General features: G+C 46.5%; 1 protein-coding gene and 1 long non-coding RNA gene across 2 annotated transcripts; both read right to left on the bottom strand.

Annotated features, from left to right (window-relative positions):
• Positions 1-356: 356 nt before the first annotated feature.
• LOC131591903 (uncharacterized) lies at positions 357-8,502 on the bottom strand. The gene is made up of 4 exons (XR_009280482.1): positions 8,412-8,502; positions 1,554-3,155; positions 627-1,035; positions 357-504 (listed from the first exon to the last, which is right to left on the bottom strand). It is a non-coding gene; the product is annotated as an uncharacterized LOC131591903 (long non-coding RNA).
• A 4,450-nt stretch (positions 8,503-12,952) lies between these two features.
• LOC131591858 (myoglobin) lies at positions 12,953-16,888 on the bottom strand. The gene is made up of 3 exons (XM_058862958.1): positions 16,720-16,888; positions 14,500-14,722; positions 12,953-13,802 (listed from the first exon to the last, which is right to left on the bottom strand). Exons 1-3 carry the CDS (start codon positions 16,812-16,814, stop codon positions 13,656-13,658), a joined length of 465 nt encoding a protein of 154 aa, XP_058718941.1. The 5' UTR covers positions 16,815-16,888; the 3' UTR covers positions 12,953-13,655.
• Positions 16,889-22,800: the final 5,912 nt, after the last annotated feature.

Raw genomic sequence — 22,800 nt, forward strand, 5'->3', positions numbered from 1 at the left:
CAACAAAGCCCTGTTCTGGCAGGAGTCCTTTTCAAGGCATGGATGGGGTTCTCCACATGATGTTCACACTTTCAGGAACTGATCATTTCACTGCCAAACAAAAGCCATACAGCTGGATTCCATGCACAAATGACTCCAACTAGAAATAGATGTCCAATTAAGGGAAAAGATGCTTCCAAAAATCATTTTGTTTCCTACAGTTTAGAAGATTTCCTTTTTTTTTTTTTTAATTGACATTTCATGCAAAGTAGTTTGGGGTTGGTTTATTTTTAACTGAGTTTGTAAATTCCTACACACTAAGCCCCCAATACAGAAAGAACAGAATCTGCTATTTATTTTTTATTTCTTTTTAATTGCAGAACAGCTATCACATTTTCCACTCCATCTTTTGTCTCAAAGCCTTTCATGCCATTGTAATTCAATAGACTTAAGATCTGTTTATAAGGGAAGCTGCAGAGCTCAGAAGATCCAACACTAAGCAGGCCCTATGAGTTTTTCAGTGCTCTTAAGGACAGAGAAATAAAGAAGAGAAGAAAAAGAGAAGTGAAAGGTTTTCAGATGAGAGGTTAGTGCAATGAAATAGTTTATACCCCTGCTGAAGTTCATCCAACAGTCAAACAAATTACCTGTAATGGGGAAAAAATAATCAGTTCACAAAACAGATTGTTCTGCCCAGCAGAGATCCCTACAGCTTCATGGAAAATCATTCCTCAGAGTTGATGAAGACAACGGGACACATGGAGGAAGAGAAAGCCATTTGGAGCAGGTTCATGTCAGCAGGTGTGATTTCTTGGTCTGTTTTGGTGCCACATCTTTCTTCTCGGCTTATGCATGTTCAATGGCTCAGGACTACTACTCTTCACTAAATGCTGGGGTTTGATGGAGAGGAGGCTCCCCATCCTTCTCAGGCCTCCAGAAACTGAAAAGCCTCCTGGAAGAGCATGTTTTGCCAGAGTGTTGGGCTGGAGTTGTCCAGCTGGTTTGGCACTGGGTTTCATCAGGATTTCCACCCTCTTGCATTTCGTTGTCCTTCACCTGCAAATGCCTGAGCCTTTGGTACAGGGCAACCAAAAACTCAGGAGAGGCCAGTGGGGCAGATGGAGGTGCAAGTGGGTGCCAGAGCATGGAAGGAGGAGAGGGGAGACTGAATTCTCCTTCACCATGCTCAATATAGAATTGAGACACACTGTGTGTCAGCACACTGGCCCTCTCTTGCGGGTGAGGAGAGGGGCTAGGGATATGTGTGGGAGCAGCAAAAGGATGGGAGAGCATGTTTTCCTTGGCGGGGGCTATCCAAGGAGCATCCCTCACACTCCTCCACCATGGCAGGCAGTCGGGATCCCACCGCTGCTCTGCGCTGCACAGCCCCCGCCATCCATCCTCACCCACAGCTCTGCACAGCTCCCCTGACTGTCTGTGGGAGACGATGGGGGAGAAGTGGGGGGGAAGGGGGGAAGAAGCCAAACAGAAAACAAACCAATTACAACAACAAAAAAAAAAAAAAAAAAAAAAAAAAAAAAAAAAAAAAAAGAAGAAACAATCGAAACACTCACCCGCCCCCCTCGGCGGGGGCCGAGGCACCATGGCGCCATCTCGTGGCGCTTCCCCTCAGTGACGGCCCGCGCCATGTCTGCACCGGGGCCTCCGCCTGTGCCCAGAGCCCGCTGCATCCCGCCCCGGGGTGCTGCCACCAAAATGCAAATTCCTGAGTAAAACGCAGAATTCTGAGGAACTGGATTATTTGAAGGGTGGGGGAGTTGGGCGGCAGTGATGACCCCCGAGCAGCGGGATTGAGCGGCCCTGAAACGCGGCTCCCACCCCTCACACACCCCGAGGCAGGGCACTGCAGCCCCTCGGCCGCAAGGCTGAGAATGCTTGTGCGGCTCCCGGCGGCCCAGCTCTGCCAGCGGGCCAGGGAGGAGTTTTCTGACAAAACACACTTCAAATCAACAAATGTCAGTTTGTTAAATCCCCTGCTTTAACTGCTGTGAAGTCAGGTGGTGTGCTGGTAACGAAAAGCCTGAGTAACCATTCCTTTGCTGCATATGCCAGGTGGGAAAATTCTCAGCTGGGAAATTGGATAGCGCTAAGGTCTTCATCTATGGGCAGCTTGCCTTGGCAGAATTGCAGGAAGGTTTCCATGACCAATCATGGAAATTCTGGTCAAAGGAAGAGGGAAGGCAAAATAAAAGTCCTTGTGAGCAGCTGGCAGGCAGCTACTGTCCTCTGTAGCTCACCTCAGGGTGCTTGGTTCACATTTTGAGAAACAATGATGATCCCCAAGCTCAGGAAGACACAACTGTGAAATGAGTTCTCAAGTTTTATTCCAGGCATGGTCCTGAAGTGCAGCAGCAGAACTGAAAGCTCTGGTACCTTCATTTCTGAATTAATTGTTCTTGACCTTCTTAGTCACTGGACTTGATGCAATGAGTCATAGCTGACAGATTATGACCATTTGCATTTGAACTTTTCCCAGGGAATGGTTTGATGCTGTTTGGCTTGACTGGAAATGTGACAATCCAACCCATTATATCTACCAAAATGCGGGAAGTCTTTTGTGACAGTATCAACCACTACATCTTATGTATAACTAAGTGCTCCTCAGATTATATTAGAAAAATAGATTTTTTTTTTTCTTTAGAAAGTAGTAGTGATCATCTGAGGTCATTTTTTCTGCTCTTCAATACAGCATGGCTGAAGAATTTCCCTTCCATAAACTTCAAGTTAAGCTCACAATGAAGCTCATCTCAAGTGTGTCATTTGGGGTAATTTTCTGCAACTGAATCCATTTTTGTTGTAGTGCTTATCTCCTTTCTCTGGCTGTCCTGTAAGACAAGCTACCTCCTATATTGAAACCTTTTACTTGCTAGAATCACTCTTTGAAGTCCTTTGTGTCATGGTGCCTAGTCCTACAGATAGAGCACACTGGCTTGCACAATTACCCGAAGGAGTTATGTGAAGAACAAGTAGATCCATTTGACTGTATTTTGTGTCTGACTGGTTGCTTCTGTACAGTTTAAAGCTGTGTTGAGTATGAGACCAATGTAATGAAATCATGTCACATTACCTTGTGCAACAGGATGGAGCATCTGGAAGCAAATGAGCAAAGTCTGTCCTTGATTGAAGTGACTGTCCCTTTCTGAAGCGGGTTAAGCCTACAAGAAAAACAGCAGGAGTCAACAGCTGCATATCAGGCAGGCTGTGCTTACACACAGCTTTTCTAGAGGAACTTTAGAAGCTGCACTACAAAGCTGGATGTGGTCTTCTGTAATAGTTACATCAATGCAAAGGTGAACCTCCAGCAGAAGACAGGTGACTTAAGGAATGGTAGTCATGATCTTATTTTTTTTACATTCATGGGGAGTGAAACAGATTCATTTTATCTTATTGGATAAGATAATTTTATCTTATTAGTGCAACTCTTGCTGGCAGCAAATGTCAGCTCAGCAAGGTTGTCTACAGAGCACAGACTATTTATCTTTGGTCTCTTGTGCTTTGTCCTAATACTCAGTCATTCATCCATCAATTATAATAAAGTTAATTCCTCAAATGGATCAAAAGGTTTTCACTGAGGAAGGATTTTTTTCTTTTTGGATAAATGATGTCTTGTTGAGGGCTGGGGAAAATGCTCTACATGAAACTCTGAAGCCAGTCATCTGAATGTGGAATGACATAGCCAACTACTATGTCTCTAATAAAGAAGCAGGTTGAATCTGAAGATATAAATGTCCTTTCCCCAGTTCCAGTTCTCATTTCAGTGTCTGATCAGATCTCCAACATCTGGCTAGATGCTTCTGTGTGACCAGCTGTTTCACATCTGGGACATTGGACAGTAACAATTAACTGAATGGAAGAAAGAGTCTGAACCAGGAATCACAGCTTTATAGCAATCTTTGTTTGAAAAGAACTTTAGGATTTAATGAAGAGTTGGAAGGAAGAAATCCCTCCTACTTGCACCAAACAATATCTCCTCCAGTAATGCATGTGACAACATCCCAAGGAAATAATGACAAGAAAGAAGAACTAGTCAGTGCTAGTTAAAGTGCTTTTTTTTTTTTTCTTTTCCCATATTTCTTTGCTCAGTTTCCCAGGGGATTTCTTCTTGACCCAGCTGTGCTGTGGTACCAAACATGACTCAAACTGCTACTTGACTAATGTCATCATTTACAGTCTCTCTTCAGTGTGGGTGGGTAAATTTGCTTCCCATCTCTGTCTTTCTTGCAGGCCAAATCCCAATTACTCAGGGAAAAGTAAGCAAATGAACAAGGCATTTAATGACAACTAGTTTAGACTGTACTGGGGAGTTGCATGAATTCCTCCATAGAACAGTCTTCTGAGGGCACAACAGCATACAGCTTAAGAGTGGAGCAGAACTTGGTATCATCCCTTGCCACTAGTATGTCAGCTGCACCACTCGGCTTGGTGTCATCTGCAGAACTGCTGAGGATGACTTCATCCCACTACCTGTGCCATTACTATTAAATTGTACTAATATTGAATAGTTTTGGTACCTGTGTGGATTTTCCAGGGTTTTGTATGGACTTTTGACCACTCCTGCAAGGGTCAATACGCACTGCAAGGACACCACTCTGCCTTCTCAGGCATACCTAGTGCATCTTTTGCTCTTTTCTCAGTTTGCTCCAGTTCCACTCCAATAAGAACAGCCTAACAGGGAACAACTCTTGTAAGTATGAGCCTTGGTTTACACAGTAAATTGTACTAAAAAATTTCCTATCCAGAATTCTTAGTAGCCATCTATGGTATCCTGCCAGGCAGAGAAACCCTGCACTTGGCCAGCTCTGACACCAATCAGCCAAGTGCAGAGGATGCACTTGTTAAATAACTTGTTAAGTAAATAAAATGGTTCATTAAGAAAAAAAACAAAAATCCAAACAAACCAAAGCATGTCAACAGCTTCCCAAATAAAAGTATCTGGCTGTTTCCTGCCACACTTACCCACCTATAGCAGCTTCATAGTTCTTGTTTAAGGACCACTTGCTGAGATGAGAATGAGTTTGCTGCTGTTAACAGGGGACCATGGCTGACAGTCATATCACATGGATTTAGCCATTACATCTTTGAGGATGCAGAGCTTGGCTACAAGAAGAGCAGTGTCTCCTCTTTGAATTCTCCCCTGTAAGGGGGAGAAATCAAAGAGACTGAATATGCAGCAGGGACTGTAAATGGCAGCAACATTTCCCCAGGAAACCTAGCACCAAGCCCAAAACACCAAAGAAGGAGCCAAAGCCCATGTGGCAGGAACTGGGTAACTGTTGCTGAGCAGAATAGAGCCCACCCTTTGCACAGCAACACAAGCTCATTTTGATTTCCATGGATATCTGCTTCCACTACATCTGCTGTGGGGAATTGCAGTTTGAAGGCTTTAAATAGATTACAGTTATTGCCACAAAAGGCACTAATAAAAGGGGCTCATACTTCAGCTGATGAATAGATGCAGAGCTGATTTCCAAGTTTGTACTGCATCGTGAGCAGAAAGAAATCACTAATCCTAAGCCTGTGGCAAAGAATTTTCTGTATGAATCCAGGTCTTTGAAAGGTCTCACACCCACTGAAATTGATGAGTATTGAGAGGCTGTGTACGTTTGGGGCTCTGGAACAAAACATTTAGTTCTGTGTGTTAACTATAGCCTTTGTGCTGTACATACACACACCCACACACATGGGCTTTCATCACAGAACTAATTGTAGGTAACTGCGGGTAAGCACTTCCAACGGGAGGGAAATTAAATGCCCAAAGAAAGGTTATTCTCTAAATTTATTTCTAAGATGCTCTGCCCTCAAGATACAAGTGATCTGTCTCTCCTCTCTCTCAATAGACACTCTCTAGTGTGTACTATCTCCTATCTCACCAACACCAGTACTTGAAAGGATGCTGTACTCTGCAGCACGTACTCTATTTTGGTCTATTTCCAATGCTGAGAGGCTCTAACACACTTTTCTCCTTAATTAACCCCCTTACTGATGGTGATGCAGTGTTGTCCATCTCCAACCTGACCATAGACAGAAAGAAAAAGCATTTCCTCCATTTGTTTTTTTCCCTACTGTATGTTGCCAGAAGAATTGGAACTGAAGACCTCCCAGTTATGAGCCAGTGTGTGTATGAACAGGGATGTGATGCAGTCAGGAAAGGAAATATTTCTCAACTGTCCTCCATGAAATCTGTACATTCCTACCAGCCAGGCACAGCTGCAAGCTATCCTCAAATCAGAGCAATAAGGAAAGAAAACCCTCTTTCTCTTGTTGCACTCACACTCTTTCAGAGAGAGCTGTGAGTGAGGGTAAATCCAGATGTTACTGTCAATGAGGTGGGAGGAGAGGTTGGAAGCATAGCTTGCAGGAAAAACAACCCCAGACTCTCTGAACACCACACAGCAGGCTGTCACAGAGGCTGTTCCCAAGCAGATATCTCATGCTTTACAATATGTCATTTAATGCTAGGCACAGAAGTATCTTCTCCCTCCACTCTCCATTTTTCTTCTCAAAGAGGACCCCCTTGGGAAGGAGTGGTCCCATTAAGACAGTAACATCCTCAAAGGTGTATGAAGGTTTTTAGACAGCCCTGGTTGCTGGAGTAGAAATACTCCAGGCTGAGCCACTTGCCCAAGACTCTGGCACACCAATAGAGAGTCTGGTGGTTTAAAAGGATTCATCCAGTCATATGTTGCAGTATGAAAACCAGCAGTGGGTTTTTTGTTTCTTTTTTAAAGCCTACTCCTTTAGAGACTAGGCACACAATCCAATCAGGCAGGGATCCATCACCGAAACCTGGTCTCCTGAAGGCAAGCCCTTTTCAAAATGGAAAGGCACAGCTCATTTTTAAAAGGCTTATGAGCTGAGTTATTTATGTGTAACAGGCATGCACCTGAACCTTGTTCACTAATCACGCTATTGGACAGTGGTAACTGGAACAGCATTTTTTGGAGGCCAGATTAGGCAAAATATGACTGGATCTGCCAAGATAGGCAGAAGATGGTCACTTCTGTGGATTATAAATTAAATTAGGCAAAGAAACCCTGGATGGCTTAGTCCCACCCAAGATGGTGGCAAAATGTTAGAAATCAAGGAGGGGATTACAGATTAAATTGCAAGCATGTGCATAATTACACAGGAAAATCTGAAGTTCATGCACGAGGATTTAGGGACCTCTCTTCTTCTGGTGACATATTTAGATATCCATGTCCTTTATTATTTCAGTCTGGGAGTCTTCTTCTCTTTGGAAGTGAGAAGATTAGCAATCTCCCAAGTGCTACCATAGTTCATAGTTCATCCCCAGACAACTTCATGTCAAGTTCAGCCCCAAAGTCCTTAGACTGCTCCATTTTGCATGCAGCATCTGTAATCTGCCTGTAATTTACACTGCACCCGCATTGTGACTGCACGTCTATATACAGGATGTCCTTTGACAACTGCTAAAACACAACCACTTCAAAGCAAGAACTGCTCACTGGCAGATGGCACAACTTCACATGTTTTCCTACACGAAAAGATCACAAACATCCACTGCCCTGCAGTCAGCAGCCTGGCCTAGCGGACAGCTGAATGAAAAAAGCCTGAAAACAATGTGCTCGTGCCTCTCTGCCTCAGTTTACCCTCTAAAATGGGCTTAATTGCACGGTACTGTAGATGGAAAACACAGACAGATCTCTAACTAAGGTCTGTGATAAGAACAGTAGAACAAATTACTCAGGCATATTGTAAGAGGTGTGCTGTTTCAGTATTTTACAGACTGAGAACTTTAAACTGGATGAAACAGAGTTCTTAATTACCATTAGAAATTAGAACAGAGTTTGTCCCAGATGACACCTACAGTCAACAAGTTTCTGATATAAAACAGATAAGGAAGCTATGACTCTGCTCAACTAGAAAAAACATAGTAGGGAATATGTTAAGAATTCTTTTCTAATTACTCTTCTTGTTATGAGCTAGCAATTTTTGACTGTTATGAAGAACTCCATCTCAGGACAGAGGATTTTGACTGAAAAGGAAAATAATTGACGACTTTATGCACTGAGTAATCATTTCTCATCTGTAGAGGGAACATAGCAAAAGACATAGGGACACCAGCTTAAATGTGAGATGCTAAAATTAGCTGGGAAATTAGTTGAGTTAGCAAAACGTGCTATTATCAAGGCAAAAACAAAATGTGCAAAAAGTTTTTCTCATGATTTATGGGCCAGCTTTTTGAAAGCATCACATCCATAATCGTAGCACCATGAGAATACTCCATCTTTCTTCCCATACAAAAGCACACCAATTAGCAGCTTGAGATAGGAAACTCCCTCCATTGCATTACAGCAGAAGTGTTGTCAGAATGATGCTATTGCTCTTCAGAAGGCACTAATAGAGTAAATAGCCGTGGGGGGGGAAACAGTTGTGCCTCTATTTCCCACCTGTATTTAATTTTTCTTTCTTCTTTACAAACCCCACAGATTCATTTGCCCTCAGAGGGGGAGCTGAGGGCTGCAAGTGTGGCTCTTGGTGTGCTCTGCCTCCTTTTCCACCATCTCTGGACAGCTTGTCTGAGCGTGACTGGTGCAAATGCTTTGCTCAGCCGCAGACTCTGCAGGGACACCATATGGCTGCTTTACACAAAACTCTGTGGTATTTTTACTCCTTTATACCCAACCAACTCACAGTTAATCCATGGCATCCCTCAAAGGGCACCAGACTATTCATCCAGCTGAGTGAAAAAACACAGACTCGCTTTGACACTGTATCAGCTAACTCTCCAGATAACCCCAAAGCTTGCCAAGAGGACAAGCCTGATGTCATGAAAGCCCTGAGCAAAGCAATCCCAGATCTTTGTGAGGGTATTAGCTCCAGGAATTTTCCACCCCTCTGGTGGGAGCTTGGATGCTGGAATTTATCTTGAATAAGGAAACATGTTAAGGGAGGACAGAAGATATAAAAACTTAATAAAAGCACCATTAATGATATATACTGGGAAGTAACAGAAGATCCACAAGCTAAGCATGGAGACATAGAGAGTTAAGTTCTAATAATCCAGAAGGTATTCCACCCAAATCTATTCTAACACTTGAACATTTGAACCTGCTTTAAGGACAATCTAAAATAAGATCAGGCAACCAGCAGCTGCATTCATACTTAGCTTTCCTTAGAGAAGGGAAGTGGGAAACAGGCATAATTTCCTTTAAGCTGTCCTCCAGACATAAGGTGCAGCTAAGATACACACCAGTATGTATCTGTCCCCATCCTAAATACACATTGCCCTGTCCATGCAACTACCAGCTATGCTGGCATGCCCCATGCCAGGGCTTGCCTTGCCTTGCCCAGGAGAGCCCCAGACCTGCCTGTCTGACATGGCTTATCACGGGTGGTCACTACAGGGCTGGAGAGAAAGGTGGAGGCAGCCTGTTCTGTTTGTTTATTTTCAGGAGATGAAAGCCAAACTGGGAAAGGACTTTGGTAAAGTGCAGTCAAGTGACTATAAAGTACTGCTTTAAAAAGCCACAAGGTCACCTTTACTGGCATTTGGATAAGGATTTTATAGAAGTCACAGGACTGGGAGATGGACTTGTTGTGCCTATGATCACAGGAGAGGGAGGGATTTATGTTCTGGTTAAGAATGCTGTATTGTTGTGACTCTTTTATGTTCATGAATTCTCATTTATTAGGCTGTTGGATAAAAGAGGCTGATTGGGCTTTTTCTTCTCACTTACTTAGTTCCAGGTGACTTCCTTGACTCTGTTGGCACAACTTTGTGAAATTTAACAGCCCTGCTACCCACCAGTATTCCCCAGCTGTTCTGTCCTCGTGTACTCTGTCTTCTCACTTGGTTAGACCTTAGCTATTTCAAGGCTGCACTTCATTTGAACACAATGTGAGAACTCATATATATCATCCTCTCAGGTGAAGAATGCTGGAATCTGAAGGACTTAGACAGATGGGCTTTGCTATGATGTGTGTTTTGAAGCTGGTGCTTGTGTACAGATATATGTTTGTGTCTGTGTGTGTGTGTGTGTGTGTGTGCTCAGTCTGAGAAGCAATACAGACTCTGATTGTTAAGCCCTGCACAGCCTAGAAAAGCAGCCTTGAGCAAACCTGAGATGAATGAGTCCAGGAAGGAGGACATGCTCTGATGCCATGAACCTTCTAGAAAAAATATTATGGGCAAGCATGTCTACATCAAAAAAAACCACCTGGTTCCACTACCTCTTTTTCTAAGTGGCATAACACACAGGACAGGTTTTGGCCAGGTGGTAGAAACAATAGGGGTCATGACAAAAATAATCCTCATCTGAAAGTATGTAGTATAGGTGAGCATTTGTCTCTTTATTAAGTTAATATCATATAAGCATTACATCCTTCAGGCACTGTCTGTGCTTCAATTCTCAGAAACCAGACTTATCTGTTCAGTGACTATTACAAGGATTAGAAACATCCCTGCCCTTTCCTCCCATTAGCCCTGCAGGGAGATGCAAATATGAAGAATGTCACAAGCTTCACGTTAATGTGCTAAATATTTAAAATAATTAGTCATCGGAGCCCTATCCCTTTCTCCCACTGAGGTGACCAAGAGACAGGTCACAGGATTAATAGTATGGTCCCAGCACTTGTTCTGTGATGCCACTTGACGCTGGCAGGTGTATTGGAGTCAGGCAGGATCAGCAGGCAGAGGGAAAGACAAGGCGGACAGGCACCACAGCCTGCAGTGTTGTTGCACCCTGGCTGGGGCTGACAGCTCATTTGCACAGCAAGGGCCTGCTCCCCTCATCTGGGATTCTGATGAGTGGCTGGTGTCTGACACTGAAGCCCAAGAGAGCTCAGACAGGTCACTGGCTCGGTGCCATGGGGAGTTCTGCCATGCAATGGAAACCGCAGCAGGGTGAGGGGCCACAGGCCCGACCTGGCTGCAGTCGGTGCGTACGTGCTGGAGCAAGGAGGCTGGCAGCCACACAATCCACATCCCATCGTGTGACTGACACCACATGGTCCCAGCAGGGAGGGGGTTGGAGACAAGTCCCTGGGACCCATCCACCTGATGTAAAGCTATTCCTGGAAAGGAAGGAGGAAAATGTTTGGGCTTGCGCTGATATTGTTTATCTCCACAAAAGAACTTTGTCCCATATATGAACCAGAAAAGCTTTACGTGCTAGCAGCAGAGTGAAAGGGTCCAACAAAGACTCTGAATCAATACAGCACGGAGCTAAAAAATCCTTTCCCTGCCATCCCCTTTGCTCTAGGACACTTCCCCTGCCCTTAAAGCAGGGGCCATTGCAGTAGTTTTATAGGCTCTGTGGGAATTACATACATCCCTGCAGTTCTGTCAGGACTTGGCCAAGGGCATACTCTGTGCCTAGAGTAGCAAAGGTGCAGAGGTGTGGATTTCACCACAAACATCCCAAATCACTGAGCCTGCTGGAGTTACCTTCACTGTTGTTGGTACCCAAACGTGCTGGTTCATCTCGGCTTGCACATCTTCACTGAGCCATAGGCACAACCAGAAAACCTCTGTCAGGCCCTACATCTGACCAGCAGATTTAAGGATGGTCCCTAGTGCACTGACACAGTGGGGTGAGGCAAGCAGAGAGAAGGTCAGTGCTCCCAAGGGACTGACATTTAGTCCAGGTACCTAATAACCGGTAACTAGGCACAACACACATGCAAACTCTCCCTCCTCCACCACACTCCTCTACATAAAAATATCTAGACAACTCCAGTCCCACTCAGACTGATGGAGGCAGCTGCTGTAGCAGAGCTTTTAATCCTGAAGCAGAGTCTGTTGTCACTGGCAGGAAATCTTATTGTGTTGGACAAGCAATCCTAGACCTTAATTAAATATACTGCCCTCCCCACAAAACCAGGCAGACTAGATTGGAGTCAGATGAAGCACACTGCTTAAGCCAGGGACCACCTGGCTGTAACTTCATCTAGGTGATAGCATATGCCTTTGTGACCCCCTCTGAAAGGTTGAAACACCAAGCAAGCTCCCAGAGGTAAAGTGAGGATTTGTAAACAGCAAGAAATCAGATATGCACCATGCTGGGAAGGAATTTATTGTTCCTTCTCCTTTCAGAGACTGAATTCTTTTGGCCTTTGCCCTGACCAAAGACACAGCAGATCATGCTGATTCAGGATTGATTTTTAAGGGAGGTGGTGGCTCCTTCACTGTCTCCACTGCACACAGCATAGCAGGGAGTACCTTGAACTGGGTCCTGCTAGTAGCTCCTGTAACTGAGCACCTCATTTCTCTTCCTTGTGCTTGCCCTCACAATGTCTCTGTGAGATAAGGTACATTACTTTCTCCACGTGAAAAAGAGCGGCTGTGTCACTTCCATGCATTTCCCCTAGCCACAACCTTGTGGTATTGGGATGGGGAGAGGCTGACAGGCAGAGGGAGGCACCTTGCCATTACGTCTGTCCCTTAAGGTCCTCCACAGGATGCAGGTGTACATCTGGAAACAGTGTGGCATGCACTGCAGAGGCACCTCAGCAAAAATTCAAAAGGCTGCAAAGACCAGAGTTTGGGTCTTTAGAACACATGCTGCCATTGCAGCCTTCCACCTGAGCTGATCATCCCTCCTTTCCAGTGTCTGGAGAGAGCAATGCACTGCATTGCTGCTGGGACCAAAGGCTGCTTCCACATGCCACCTCCCCATAAATGAACATGGGACCTTCCCCCAGCACAGCACTGGCCACGGCCTTTAGTCAGGGAGCACTTCTCTCAGCTCCAAGGCACTGAGCTGAGGCTGCCATCTTGTGCTGTGAGGTCTGGTCATCAGGTCATGTCCCCATGGTGACATCTGAATGCCCCAAATCCCTGGCTATGACAGATGCCACATGTTGCTCAGGTCATAGACTGACAGTGCAGGTTGCTCTGCAGCCAGATATGTATGCAAAACACCTTTCCATTTTCTCCTTCTCCCTAGTTCTCACTGGGGTGTTTGTACAGCCAGGAGCAAACACACGATTCTGGTGCAGGGATTTTTATTTTCTGAGAAACACGAACTTCACTTCTCAGTGCAACAGACATTCAGACACATAGTGGTGGCTGCTAGAAGCCTACAGATCACAGGGAGTACTACTCTTTATAGTTTTGCTAATGCAAGTTTAACAACTAAACCCTCCAGGGCTGGCAGGCACTGGAGACTGACTGGCTGCATTCACCCCCACAAAGCAAGGTAACACTGTGCTGGAAGCTCTCCATAGTAAGCTGCTAACTGTTTCACCTGTGGGAGGAATGGGATGCTGTGTCCCTGCTTCCCATTCTCACATCTCTCATTTGAGTCATTCCTTCACTCATTCACCACACTCAACACTTCCCTTGATCCTCCACATCCCTTCATCTTTGGCCATGCCATTTGCCTCTCAGATGAGACTGAGTTTCAGGGAGAGAGAGAGAAAGGGGATAAGATAGGCTGAAGCTCACAGATAACCCCTAATGTTATTTTTCCTAAGAAAGCAGAATATTTCTTTTGTATACATGAAGCCAGGAAATGACAGTTTATCACGGATATCACTCTGAGTGCCTCTATGCTGCCTGGAGTGACTCTTGGCCTCTCATCAAAGCTTTCCCACACATCAGAGATGGCCAGTTGTGAGATGTCCAAAATAGCGCTGGGGAAAGATGCGTGACCAGGCTCTCCATCGTGGTGCTCCTTTGTGCGTATGTGCTAACCCTGGAAACCGAACTCCTTGTACTTGCTGGCCATATCATTTCGGAACAGCTCCAGAGCCTTCTTCATTGCAGCCTGGGAATCAGCCCCAAAGTCTGCAGCATGTTTTTCAGCAATGACCTTGATAATGACTTCAGAAATGAACTGAGAGGAAGGAAAGAGAGAAAGAAAAACTGAAGGGACACTCAAGGTTTATTTTCAGAAAAGCCAGACTAAGAAATAGGTTGCAGAGCCTGGAAATATCTCCGAGCTAATTCAGTAGGCCTTCCTGCAGCCTCTGGAGAGACAGTGAGGTCTACTATGCAAGGAGCCTGGGCTAGGCAGAAGCACTGGGCTCTATTCCTAGCTCTGATGCTTATCTGCTTCATAACCTTGAGCAGACCATGGCCCTATCCACTTTTTGTCTGCTTCATCCATTAAGACGGCAAATTCATGTCCTGTGTTTGTATAACACTTAGTTTTATGGGTCTTGGTCTGCAATGGATTCCCCAAGGCTTACTCTAAAACTGTATGTCCCCTGTGTCCAGTCACTGACAGTCCTTATGTAATGCAGTTTCCCAGGCATGCATAGGCTGCATGGGCTGGTTTATTGTTGCCAAGGGTTGGTCAGACTGTGTGTGGTATTTGGAATGGGAAATCTAAACTTGGATATTCACATACCATTTGCATACTGTGAGCTTTTTCTGTGTCTCCTCCTGCTTGTACACACAGACCTTGGACTTGAGGGAGAGCTCACTGAAGTCCAACTAGTCATCAGTAAATGAAAGCCCAACTCTCACATAGCTGTCTTGCACACATTCACTACACATCAGACACTGAGACTCCCTGCCCTTTTCCATACCTCCAGATATTTGACAGGGATTTTGTGCTTGGTTGCATGGGTCTGAGCCAGGGGCTTCAACTCGGCCTCATGATTACCCTTCGCCTTCAGGATTTTGCCCAGTTGGGTAAGAACAGTAACTCCATGTTTCTTCAGATCTTCAGAGCCCTTCATCGCATCAGGGGTCTTCAGGCCTTTGAACTTTTCAAAGCGATCAAGGGTCTCAGGATGGTCCTGAAACAGTCTGTGGACAAAAGCAGAGGGACTTTGGAGAGGAGAAGCTCCTGACATACCTCCCTTTGAGTACTCAATCTACTTTAACCCCGTCTTCTTACCCATTTCTGAAGACGATCACCACTCTCTATTTCCCTTCCCTCTGGTCATGACAGAGACAGTGCCCCCAACTAAAGCAACAGAGGAAGTGTCTGTATTTTTTCCATGTAGTTCTGATAATTCTTTGGCACCTATCCCCTGGATTATGTCAACAGTTTTAAGACAGAGACAAGAGCCTAGGCTAGTCACGATACTGAGAGGTGAGTTCTTGTATTCATGTGAAGAAAGACCAAAAGCAAACAAAACTGCCTGTCTTCACCAATTTACTGTTGTTAGAGAGCCAGCCTATAGACCCCTGCCTCTCACATGAACTCTCTTATCAGCCCATGATTTGTTGGCCAGGAAATGAGAGCTCTACAAGCTTCTCGTAGCAAAAACAAAGGGGAAAAAGGGGGGGAAAAAAAAGAAAAAATAAAAAGCAGCCCCCAGCCTCAAGTCCCTTGTATCTGGAGATTGTGTTTTCTTGAATGTCATCTGGATGGAGAGTTTATTGTGCCCTCAAACCCTATGATTGCAGACACAGAAGAATTTGGTTCCTGATCTTTCTCACCCGCTTTCCCCTGCCTCTCTCCTCCCTCAGAAACTCCTTGGAGGAGACCTGGGTTGCCAGAGGAGCACAAAGTCATAGGGTGACATCTATTTATTTAATGCCATGCTCTACTCTGTGATACTTGTAAGAAAAGTCAATTTTTCCATTTGGAACTGCTTTTATTAGCATGTGGCAAATTCAGAGCCAAAGAAGCCACTTCAGAGATGGATGGGTGAGGATGGCTCAGGTTCCTGCTACCCCTTCAGCATGCCTGCTCTGGATCACAAGAGGGGAAAGCCATCATATTTCCACCCACTTCATTCCCACTCCATTCCCTTCCCTTCAAATGGCAGCTGATCTGGGACATGATAAAGCAGGTACAGAAAAGAGCCCCCTGCTCTGGCTCGTCTTTGAAAAACATTTGCCAAAGTTTTGCAGTAGATATACATGGAGGGATGGGCTCCTTGCCTTAGCCATGCTTAGGGTAGAAAATCCCCCACGCAGGTGCCAGATCCCCACCGCTGTCCTCAGTGTCTGTACCTTTCCAGCACATTTGGGTGTGCACAGTCTAAGAGAAAAGCTGAAGAGAATCTCCTCAAAGTCTGCATCCTCTCTGATCTTATGGGACAACCTAGGCTCCAGTGTCCACCTAATTTTCTTTCCCACTTTGCAGTATCTGGGGTGTTCACCACTCTGAGTGTCAGGATCACAAGGACAACATGGAGGATGGGGTCCTCTCAGCTGGACACCTCATAAGCACTTCTAACACCGGGATAATGGAGGAGGGAAGTAAGGGGAAGGATGTGCCTCATTTTATACTCAGACATGAAATTCATCATGAGGTAGTGGACAAGCGTTATCACACACATTTCTGGCCAAAAAGCAGGATGGGCAGGGCTCTGCCAGGTGAGACTAAAGTGGGGAGAGGAAAACACTCAGGTACTTTAAAGTTAATTTTACTGAAATAGATTCCAAGAAAATTGCCACAGAGGGTATGTTCCTCTCCTTTCATTCCTTCTCTGCCTCCCCATATTGTTTCTGCAGAGCATCTGAAGCCCCATGACACGCACTTTGCTCCAGCATTTCTCACTGTAGTGCCTGGGAAATGAGGATCCCAATAGAGTTTGGCCACCAGAGGCAGAGACACAAAGCACAGCCATGTGTTAAAAGCAGCACTGATCTGCTCCTGCACCCATAGAGAGATGCAAAGACACAAGCAAAGCCACTTTACACATTGAGTAACTTCTAACACAGAAAATAGCAATAGAAAAGCTACCACCCTGCAAGAAAGAAAACACCTTGTTGAAATAAACCCTGACAAGCATGTCTCTCATCAAAAGTTCTTAGCTTTACTCTTAGAACTGAAGTTCCTTGCCTACCTCATTAAAACTTCATGGCCATGGCCAGCAAGGTCGGACTCCACCTTTCCCCAGATGGTCAGGACTTGCTGCCATTCCTGGTCACTGAGCCCCATGGTTCACCAAAGACAGGTCCTGAGTGCTTCCTGCAGCCGTTTGTCTGTCCCCAAAGGGTAGCTGGAGAGCTCACCCGTGGGATTTATAGCCCCTGCCCACAAACCTACACCTGTCAATCATCAGCAGGACTTCTTGCTCTCTTTCAGGCTTGTCTAACCTAATCAGCCTCCCTGTTTTTTCCTAGGAAGCTATTTTGGGTCAGGTACTATTGTGGGTGCCACTGATGGCATAATTTCTGCTTTTCGTATTGGACTGGCACATGTCCCACTCTAGACAGAAAGGGCACTGCCAGAATGCTGTGCCAGGAGCCTGTCCCAGGTTCCCAAGGACCCAGAGACAGTGTCAAGCTTTATGCCAGGAGATTCCTGAAGAGTATAGTCATCTACAAGACCACCCTGCTTCCCTCTCCCCTGGCCTGCCAAGGGCAGGCAGGAGAAAAGGCCGGGGCAGCCAGTGGCATTGACTCCATCACTCCAAAGGCCTTTCCTTTCCCATAATGGTCTCACCATCCTTTTCTCCTGGGGTAACACACCCCTTGTGACATATCCTTAGGAGATAACCATAGTCAAAGCAGTCCAGTCATTTCCCCACCTGCTGCAGGAGGAATGAAGGGATGAAAGCTGTATGGGAGCAGTTCTGCCACACCTGCTTGCCATGATACTGCTGCCTGCTCTTCTGGGAAACACCTAGGATTACCTGATGGCTGAGTCTGGATATTGGAGCCAAGAGATGTACAACTGAGCCAGAAAGATAGTTTGCAGCAGACCAGAGACACAAGGACATAGCAAAGCTACATTCAACACCCACCCAGTCAGCAGTTCTGGTCTCTGGATACTTCTGTCAAGCCAAACAAATTTCAGTCTTGGAAGGAAAAGCCACTGTGCTGACAAACCATGTGGATATGCTTTGGGAGGACTCCCACACTTTCTCCTATCTCCTTGTCAGGACAAGTAAAAGCCTGGCACACCAGTGGAGTGATCGGTCCCTTCCAGGGGCAGCTGCAGTCAGAGCACAGCCGGATAACAAAGCCCAGCCAGTACTGCTATTCCCGAACCATGCACCTGCCTCTGGATGTTTCCACAGAAAATGCATGCAAAAAATATCAACCATAGGCTGAAGACACCTGCCTTGAAATTCAGGAGAAGAGCATTCAACTCCACAGTCTTTACCACAGTGCTGCAGGACCCGAGCTGCATCAGTGCCTCTGTACCCTTCCAATCCCTACAGGTTCCCTGCTCCAGCCTTGCAAGGGGAAAGGAGTGCCCACATACAGTGGTAATTGGGCAGCAAGGATGATGGAGGCACAGAGCCTCACATCCCTTTGAAACACAGAGGATTAAAAGGAATGCTGTGGGTAAGAAGGGTGGCAAAAGCCCAGTGGAGGTGTCAGCTGGCATCCAAGCCTTGAGGTAAGGACACTTTGGCCATTACATGTTGCAAGCCTTTGTCAGCCAAGTCAGCTTGAGACTCTGAAATCCTCCCGTTCCATCTCCTCTATGCACCAGCTTGCTTAACATCCAAAAATCTACTTCCAGTACTTCAAGATTTCATCCTGATTTACCTGTGCAAACATCAGGGTTTTTTTTACCCAATTACCCAAACTAAGCTCAACTGGTGGAATAGAGGATAGTACTCCTCCAACTCATTCCTTGTGCAGTTCTCCACAGGGCTGAGACAGGGGAGATCACATATCTGCAACCTCACTCCCCACATCCTGACAGCACTAATGAAGCATTTGTGCCCTTCCAGGCTTGGGCAGGATCCTGAACACTGACCTTACTGGTTTACACACCTTTCAGACACAACAGGAACACAAACGTGCTCCCGGTACGCGAGAGGCTGCTGCTTACGCACCGAGCCCTGTATATTCCCCAAGCTGGAACTACGCAGTTGCTGTAATAACTCCATTTGAAACTGGTTGACTTTTCGCTCTCTGTAGCTTTCCCCAGGGCTGTGAAACCGAAAGTCCTAGTACGGGCATTAACATTAAATGGTCAGAAGACTTCAAACGAGTATGAGATTCCATATTGCTTTTTTTCTGCAAGCAAAGTAGTAATGAAATGAAAATATAAGCCCTTCTCCCTTGAGCTTAAATAAATAATCCACAGAAATACTAAAAGTTTTTTAGTGCACCAGACCACCCCTCAACCCCGCAGCCACCAAAAGGACATAACATTTTAGTATCTACAGGCCTCCTGTCTTACCCTTGGGGCAAAATCTATCACTTGCATAATCATCCGGATAAACACAAACCACAAAGAGCCAGTATATTGGCTGCCTCCTTTAAAATGCACCGGATGACTGAATAGCCGGTTTCAGGCTATTTATTTCAGCACACCGGAGCCGTGCTGGCACACGCGGCTGTGTCTGCACCCACACCTGAAGCTCTCTCCCATCGCCAGCAGGAACGGACCGCGGATGCTTTTGCCCAGGCTTTGGGCTGCATCGCCGGCAAAAGCGGCCGCTTTCACCCCACTGCAAAGCTCCTCGGGGGGACGTGCTCTCGCAGCCCCTGGCCGGGCAGCGTGGGGTGCCCTCGGTGCCCCGGGACAGGGTGGGGTGCCCTGGGTGCCCCGGGACAGGGTGGGGTGCCCTGGGTGCCCCGGGACAGGGTGGGGTGCCCTGGGTGCCCCGGGGCTGCTCCGGAGCCGCGCTCGGTCGCGGCCCGCGGGTCCTGCCGTGCTGCCACCTGGTGGCCACGGGCCACCGAGCCCAGAGCTGCCAGCCCCGGCCGGCAGGCAGTCCTCTCCTTGCGGAGGTGGCACGGTGAGCCCAGGGGAGGCAGGGCTGCGGCCTTGGGTGCAGAACTCATTTTCAGTGCGGGATGTAGAGACACCGCTATTCCTCGGTCGCTTGGGTTGCTGTGACTTCCCCCCTATCCCCCAGCCTTGATATTGCGGAGGGCTGGAGTGGTGGGATGGGGACAGAGGAAGATCCCATGGGAAAGCAGTAGAGCCACAGCTGAGATTCATGGCACTGCCACGAGGAGAAATACTGTTCTAGAGACTTCATGAGCATTGTTTCTACCCAAAAATGCTACCAAAAGGTGCTTAGAAAGGTCCCCCCACCTAACAGGATCAGCAGGTAGGTGAAGAGCCATCTCCCACAAAACAGTGGGTGCAGTCCCACCTCTGCCTTACTCCACTCTTCACAGCTGGGAAACCTTTCTACGGGTATTAATTAATTTAGACCACAATTCCATGGACAGAAAAGCCACTTGTCCTCCCCATGGATGAGGGTTGAAAGAAGTTCTATGACTTGCTTGAGCCCACAGATACACCAGGAAAGAGCAGGGATTAGCTCTTGGGAATAGATTCAGAAACACCAGCTGTTTTGTGGTCATTACCACAAAAGAGGCTCAGTTGCCCAGGTAGAGCTGGGAGACACAGAAGGACACACACCAGCCACAGGGATGCACCAGAACCAAGTTTGTTTGGCCACGTTAATTTTTTTTTTTCCTAGAGTATCACTGTTGTGAAGAGAGAAAATCCAACCCTGGGCTGGAAAGTGAATGTTGGAGAGCCCAACAGTCTCCCACACTGCCTTGGTGGTTAAGAGAACAAATTTCTAGTTCTGTTTCTTCTGCAGCCAGACCTGGTTCAAGTAGAAAATGGGAACCCAAGAGAAAGGCACTGGAAGAAATAACAGACTTCTTTTTCATTTGAAGTAAGTTTGTGAAATGAATTTTCCAGAAAGAAAGAGACAGAGATGTTCCAAAATCCAGTCCTTCCTCAAGAAACAACCCAAACCGTCTTGTGTGCTTACACAGCAAAATGTCTCAGAGGAACAAAGACATATTTTGATCAAATAATTTTTTATTATTTTCATTGAGGTTTTTTTTCCCCACAACACAATTTTTAAAAAGCCCAGAGAGCAGCTTTGGGTCCCATGGCTTGGAGCAGTGATGACAGCAGCCCCAGCTCTGCTGCGAGCCTGGGTTGTATAAAGCACGATGTGACGTAAATAATACACACTGCTGTGGTCAGGGGGAGGCTGGCACTCTGAAAAAGCCAGGAATATTATATAACAACAACTTACATAATTACCTCTTGCATAATGCCAGGGAAAAGGCCCTCCATAACACAGCTGTGGTTTCTATGGCGTTGTGCTGAAATGCAGCTTCTTCTAAGAGATTAATTTGTGCTTTGTTTCAGGAGCCTGCAGCTCAGTCTGTGCAGACAGACAGGTGAGAGTCCTGCACCCACAGCAGGGCTGTGAGCTGGAGAGGTGAGGAGTACAGTAATGGGACCTTATAGCAGGGCAAGCACACTGGCTTTTGGGCAGCCCTGCCATTGACTTCAAGTACTCTGAGAAGCAGAAGACTGTCACCTAAGAGCACCACCTGAAACTGAGTGTTGTGTAGCCTCCACTGCTTGCAGGAAATGAGATGGAGTCTAACTGATGATGGCAGTGGCCAAATCCCTTCCAGGCTCACTCCTCTCCTCCCCTTGTTCTTAGACACTATTCTTAGCAATGCCTCCAGGCAGGGCTCCTGCACACTGATGGATTTCAGCAGCTGAGAGGTGACCTGACCTGCTTGCTTAAAAGGAAGAGGAAAGACTAGGAGCAGAAGATTTCAGCATCAGGACAAGATTTAGGCTGTGAATTTGCAGAACTGTGCTATGTACTTACCAGTACCTTGGCATGGATTCTCTCAGGGATCATGCCCTGTGCTGTAAAGTCAGAGGTAGCTTTACCTTCGCTTCAGTGCTCACAGGATCCAGCCTTTGGTGACTATCAGACATAACACAGGCACAGCCGACAGCTCCTGTGCAATTATTGAGGCATCTCACAATGTGTGTTACTCTGCACAGCACCTGGGAGAAACGTTTATCTCGGCTAAACAAGACACTTCTTGGAGATCAGTGCTTGCATTCAGTGGCAGAACTTGCAGGAAAAGCAGAAGGGCAATCCAGGACAAGAATATTTAGGCTACAGTACAGAAACTGAGGCTGTCTCTGAGGCTGCAGCAGCTCTCTCTGGGGATGCAAACTTTCTCTGAAGGACTGGGAATGCAGAGCACAAAAGGACTGAGGATTTTGTGTGGGAAATTGTGAGTGCAGTTTAAGAAAGGAAGAGTCTGATTAGGGAACAACTGGCAGATTTTAAAGCTTCACCCTCCCAAGAGCAGAAGGAGAAAATTATTATTTAGAGGTAAGAACACAGGTTGTGCCAGTGCAACCCTGGAGATCTCCAGGAGTTAGTGGGAAATGTGGCACACAGCAGTGTCTTCAGGTGGATTAGGCTTTGTAACACCGTACTGGCACTCAAGGATTTGTGTACTACCCTTTGAAACACTAAAGCAAGAGAGGAATTCCTCCCTCATCATCAATAAAATATTTTAACTAAAGCCTGCTGGAGGGCAGCTGAGAAAGGCAGGGCCACAAAAACACATATGGGCAAAAAAGGTCAAGCAATCAGCCTGCATTCAGTATTGGGTGTCTGCCTGTCACCCTGAGCTCTTCAGCTCAGAGCTACCCACAGGAAACTGCAACAGAGACATTTACAACGTGGCTGAGGCTGGGATTTAGTGATCAAGTTGGATGAAATCCAGGCAGAAGGGGTGGCTGCTCCCCTCTCTATGCCTTATGCCAGAGAATGTCCTAAATCTCCTCTTCAGAGGCATATGGGTGCCTTAGGCATATGAGTGCCTTGCAAGGTTCCCAGGGCTGCTGGAAAGGTGCTCATGTGCCTGCAAAGGCAGCAGCAACTGCAGCATAGCCAAGATCAGGGCAAGAGCAGCCTCAGCAGTGACAGAGCTGAGCCACTGTGCAAACAAGTGCCCTGTGTGCAGCCCTCCCTGCCTTGGGACACACCATCAGCCACGCCCAGAGCCTGAAGGGAGCCAGCAACAATAAATAATTCCTCCTGTCTGAGCTGCTCCTCGAGGAAGAGGAGGCACTGGGCCTCAGCACACAGTGCACAGCTTAGCTGTGGGCTCTCAGCCTCCCAAAAAGAGTGGGACAGCCCATGACTACATGGTTC

The sequence above is a fragment of the Poecile atricapillus genome, chromosome W (assembly GCF_030490865.1).
Source record: "Poecile atricapillus isolate bPoeAtr1 chromosome W, bPoeAtr1.hap1, whole genome shotgun sequence".
In the NCBI taxonomy this organism is placed as follows: Eukaryota; Metazoa; Chordata; class Aves; order Passeriformes; family Paridae; genus Poecile; species Poecile atricapillus.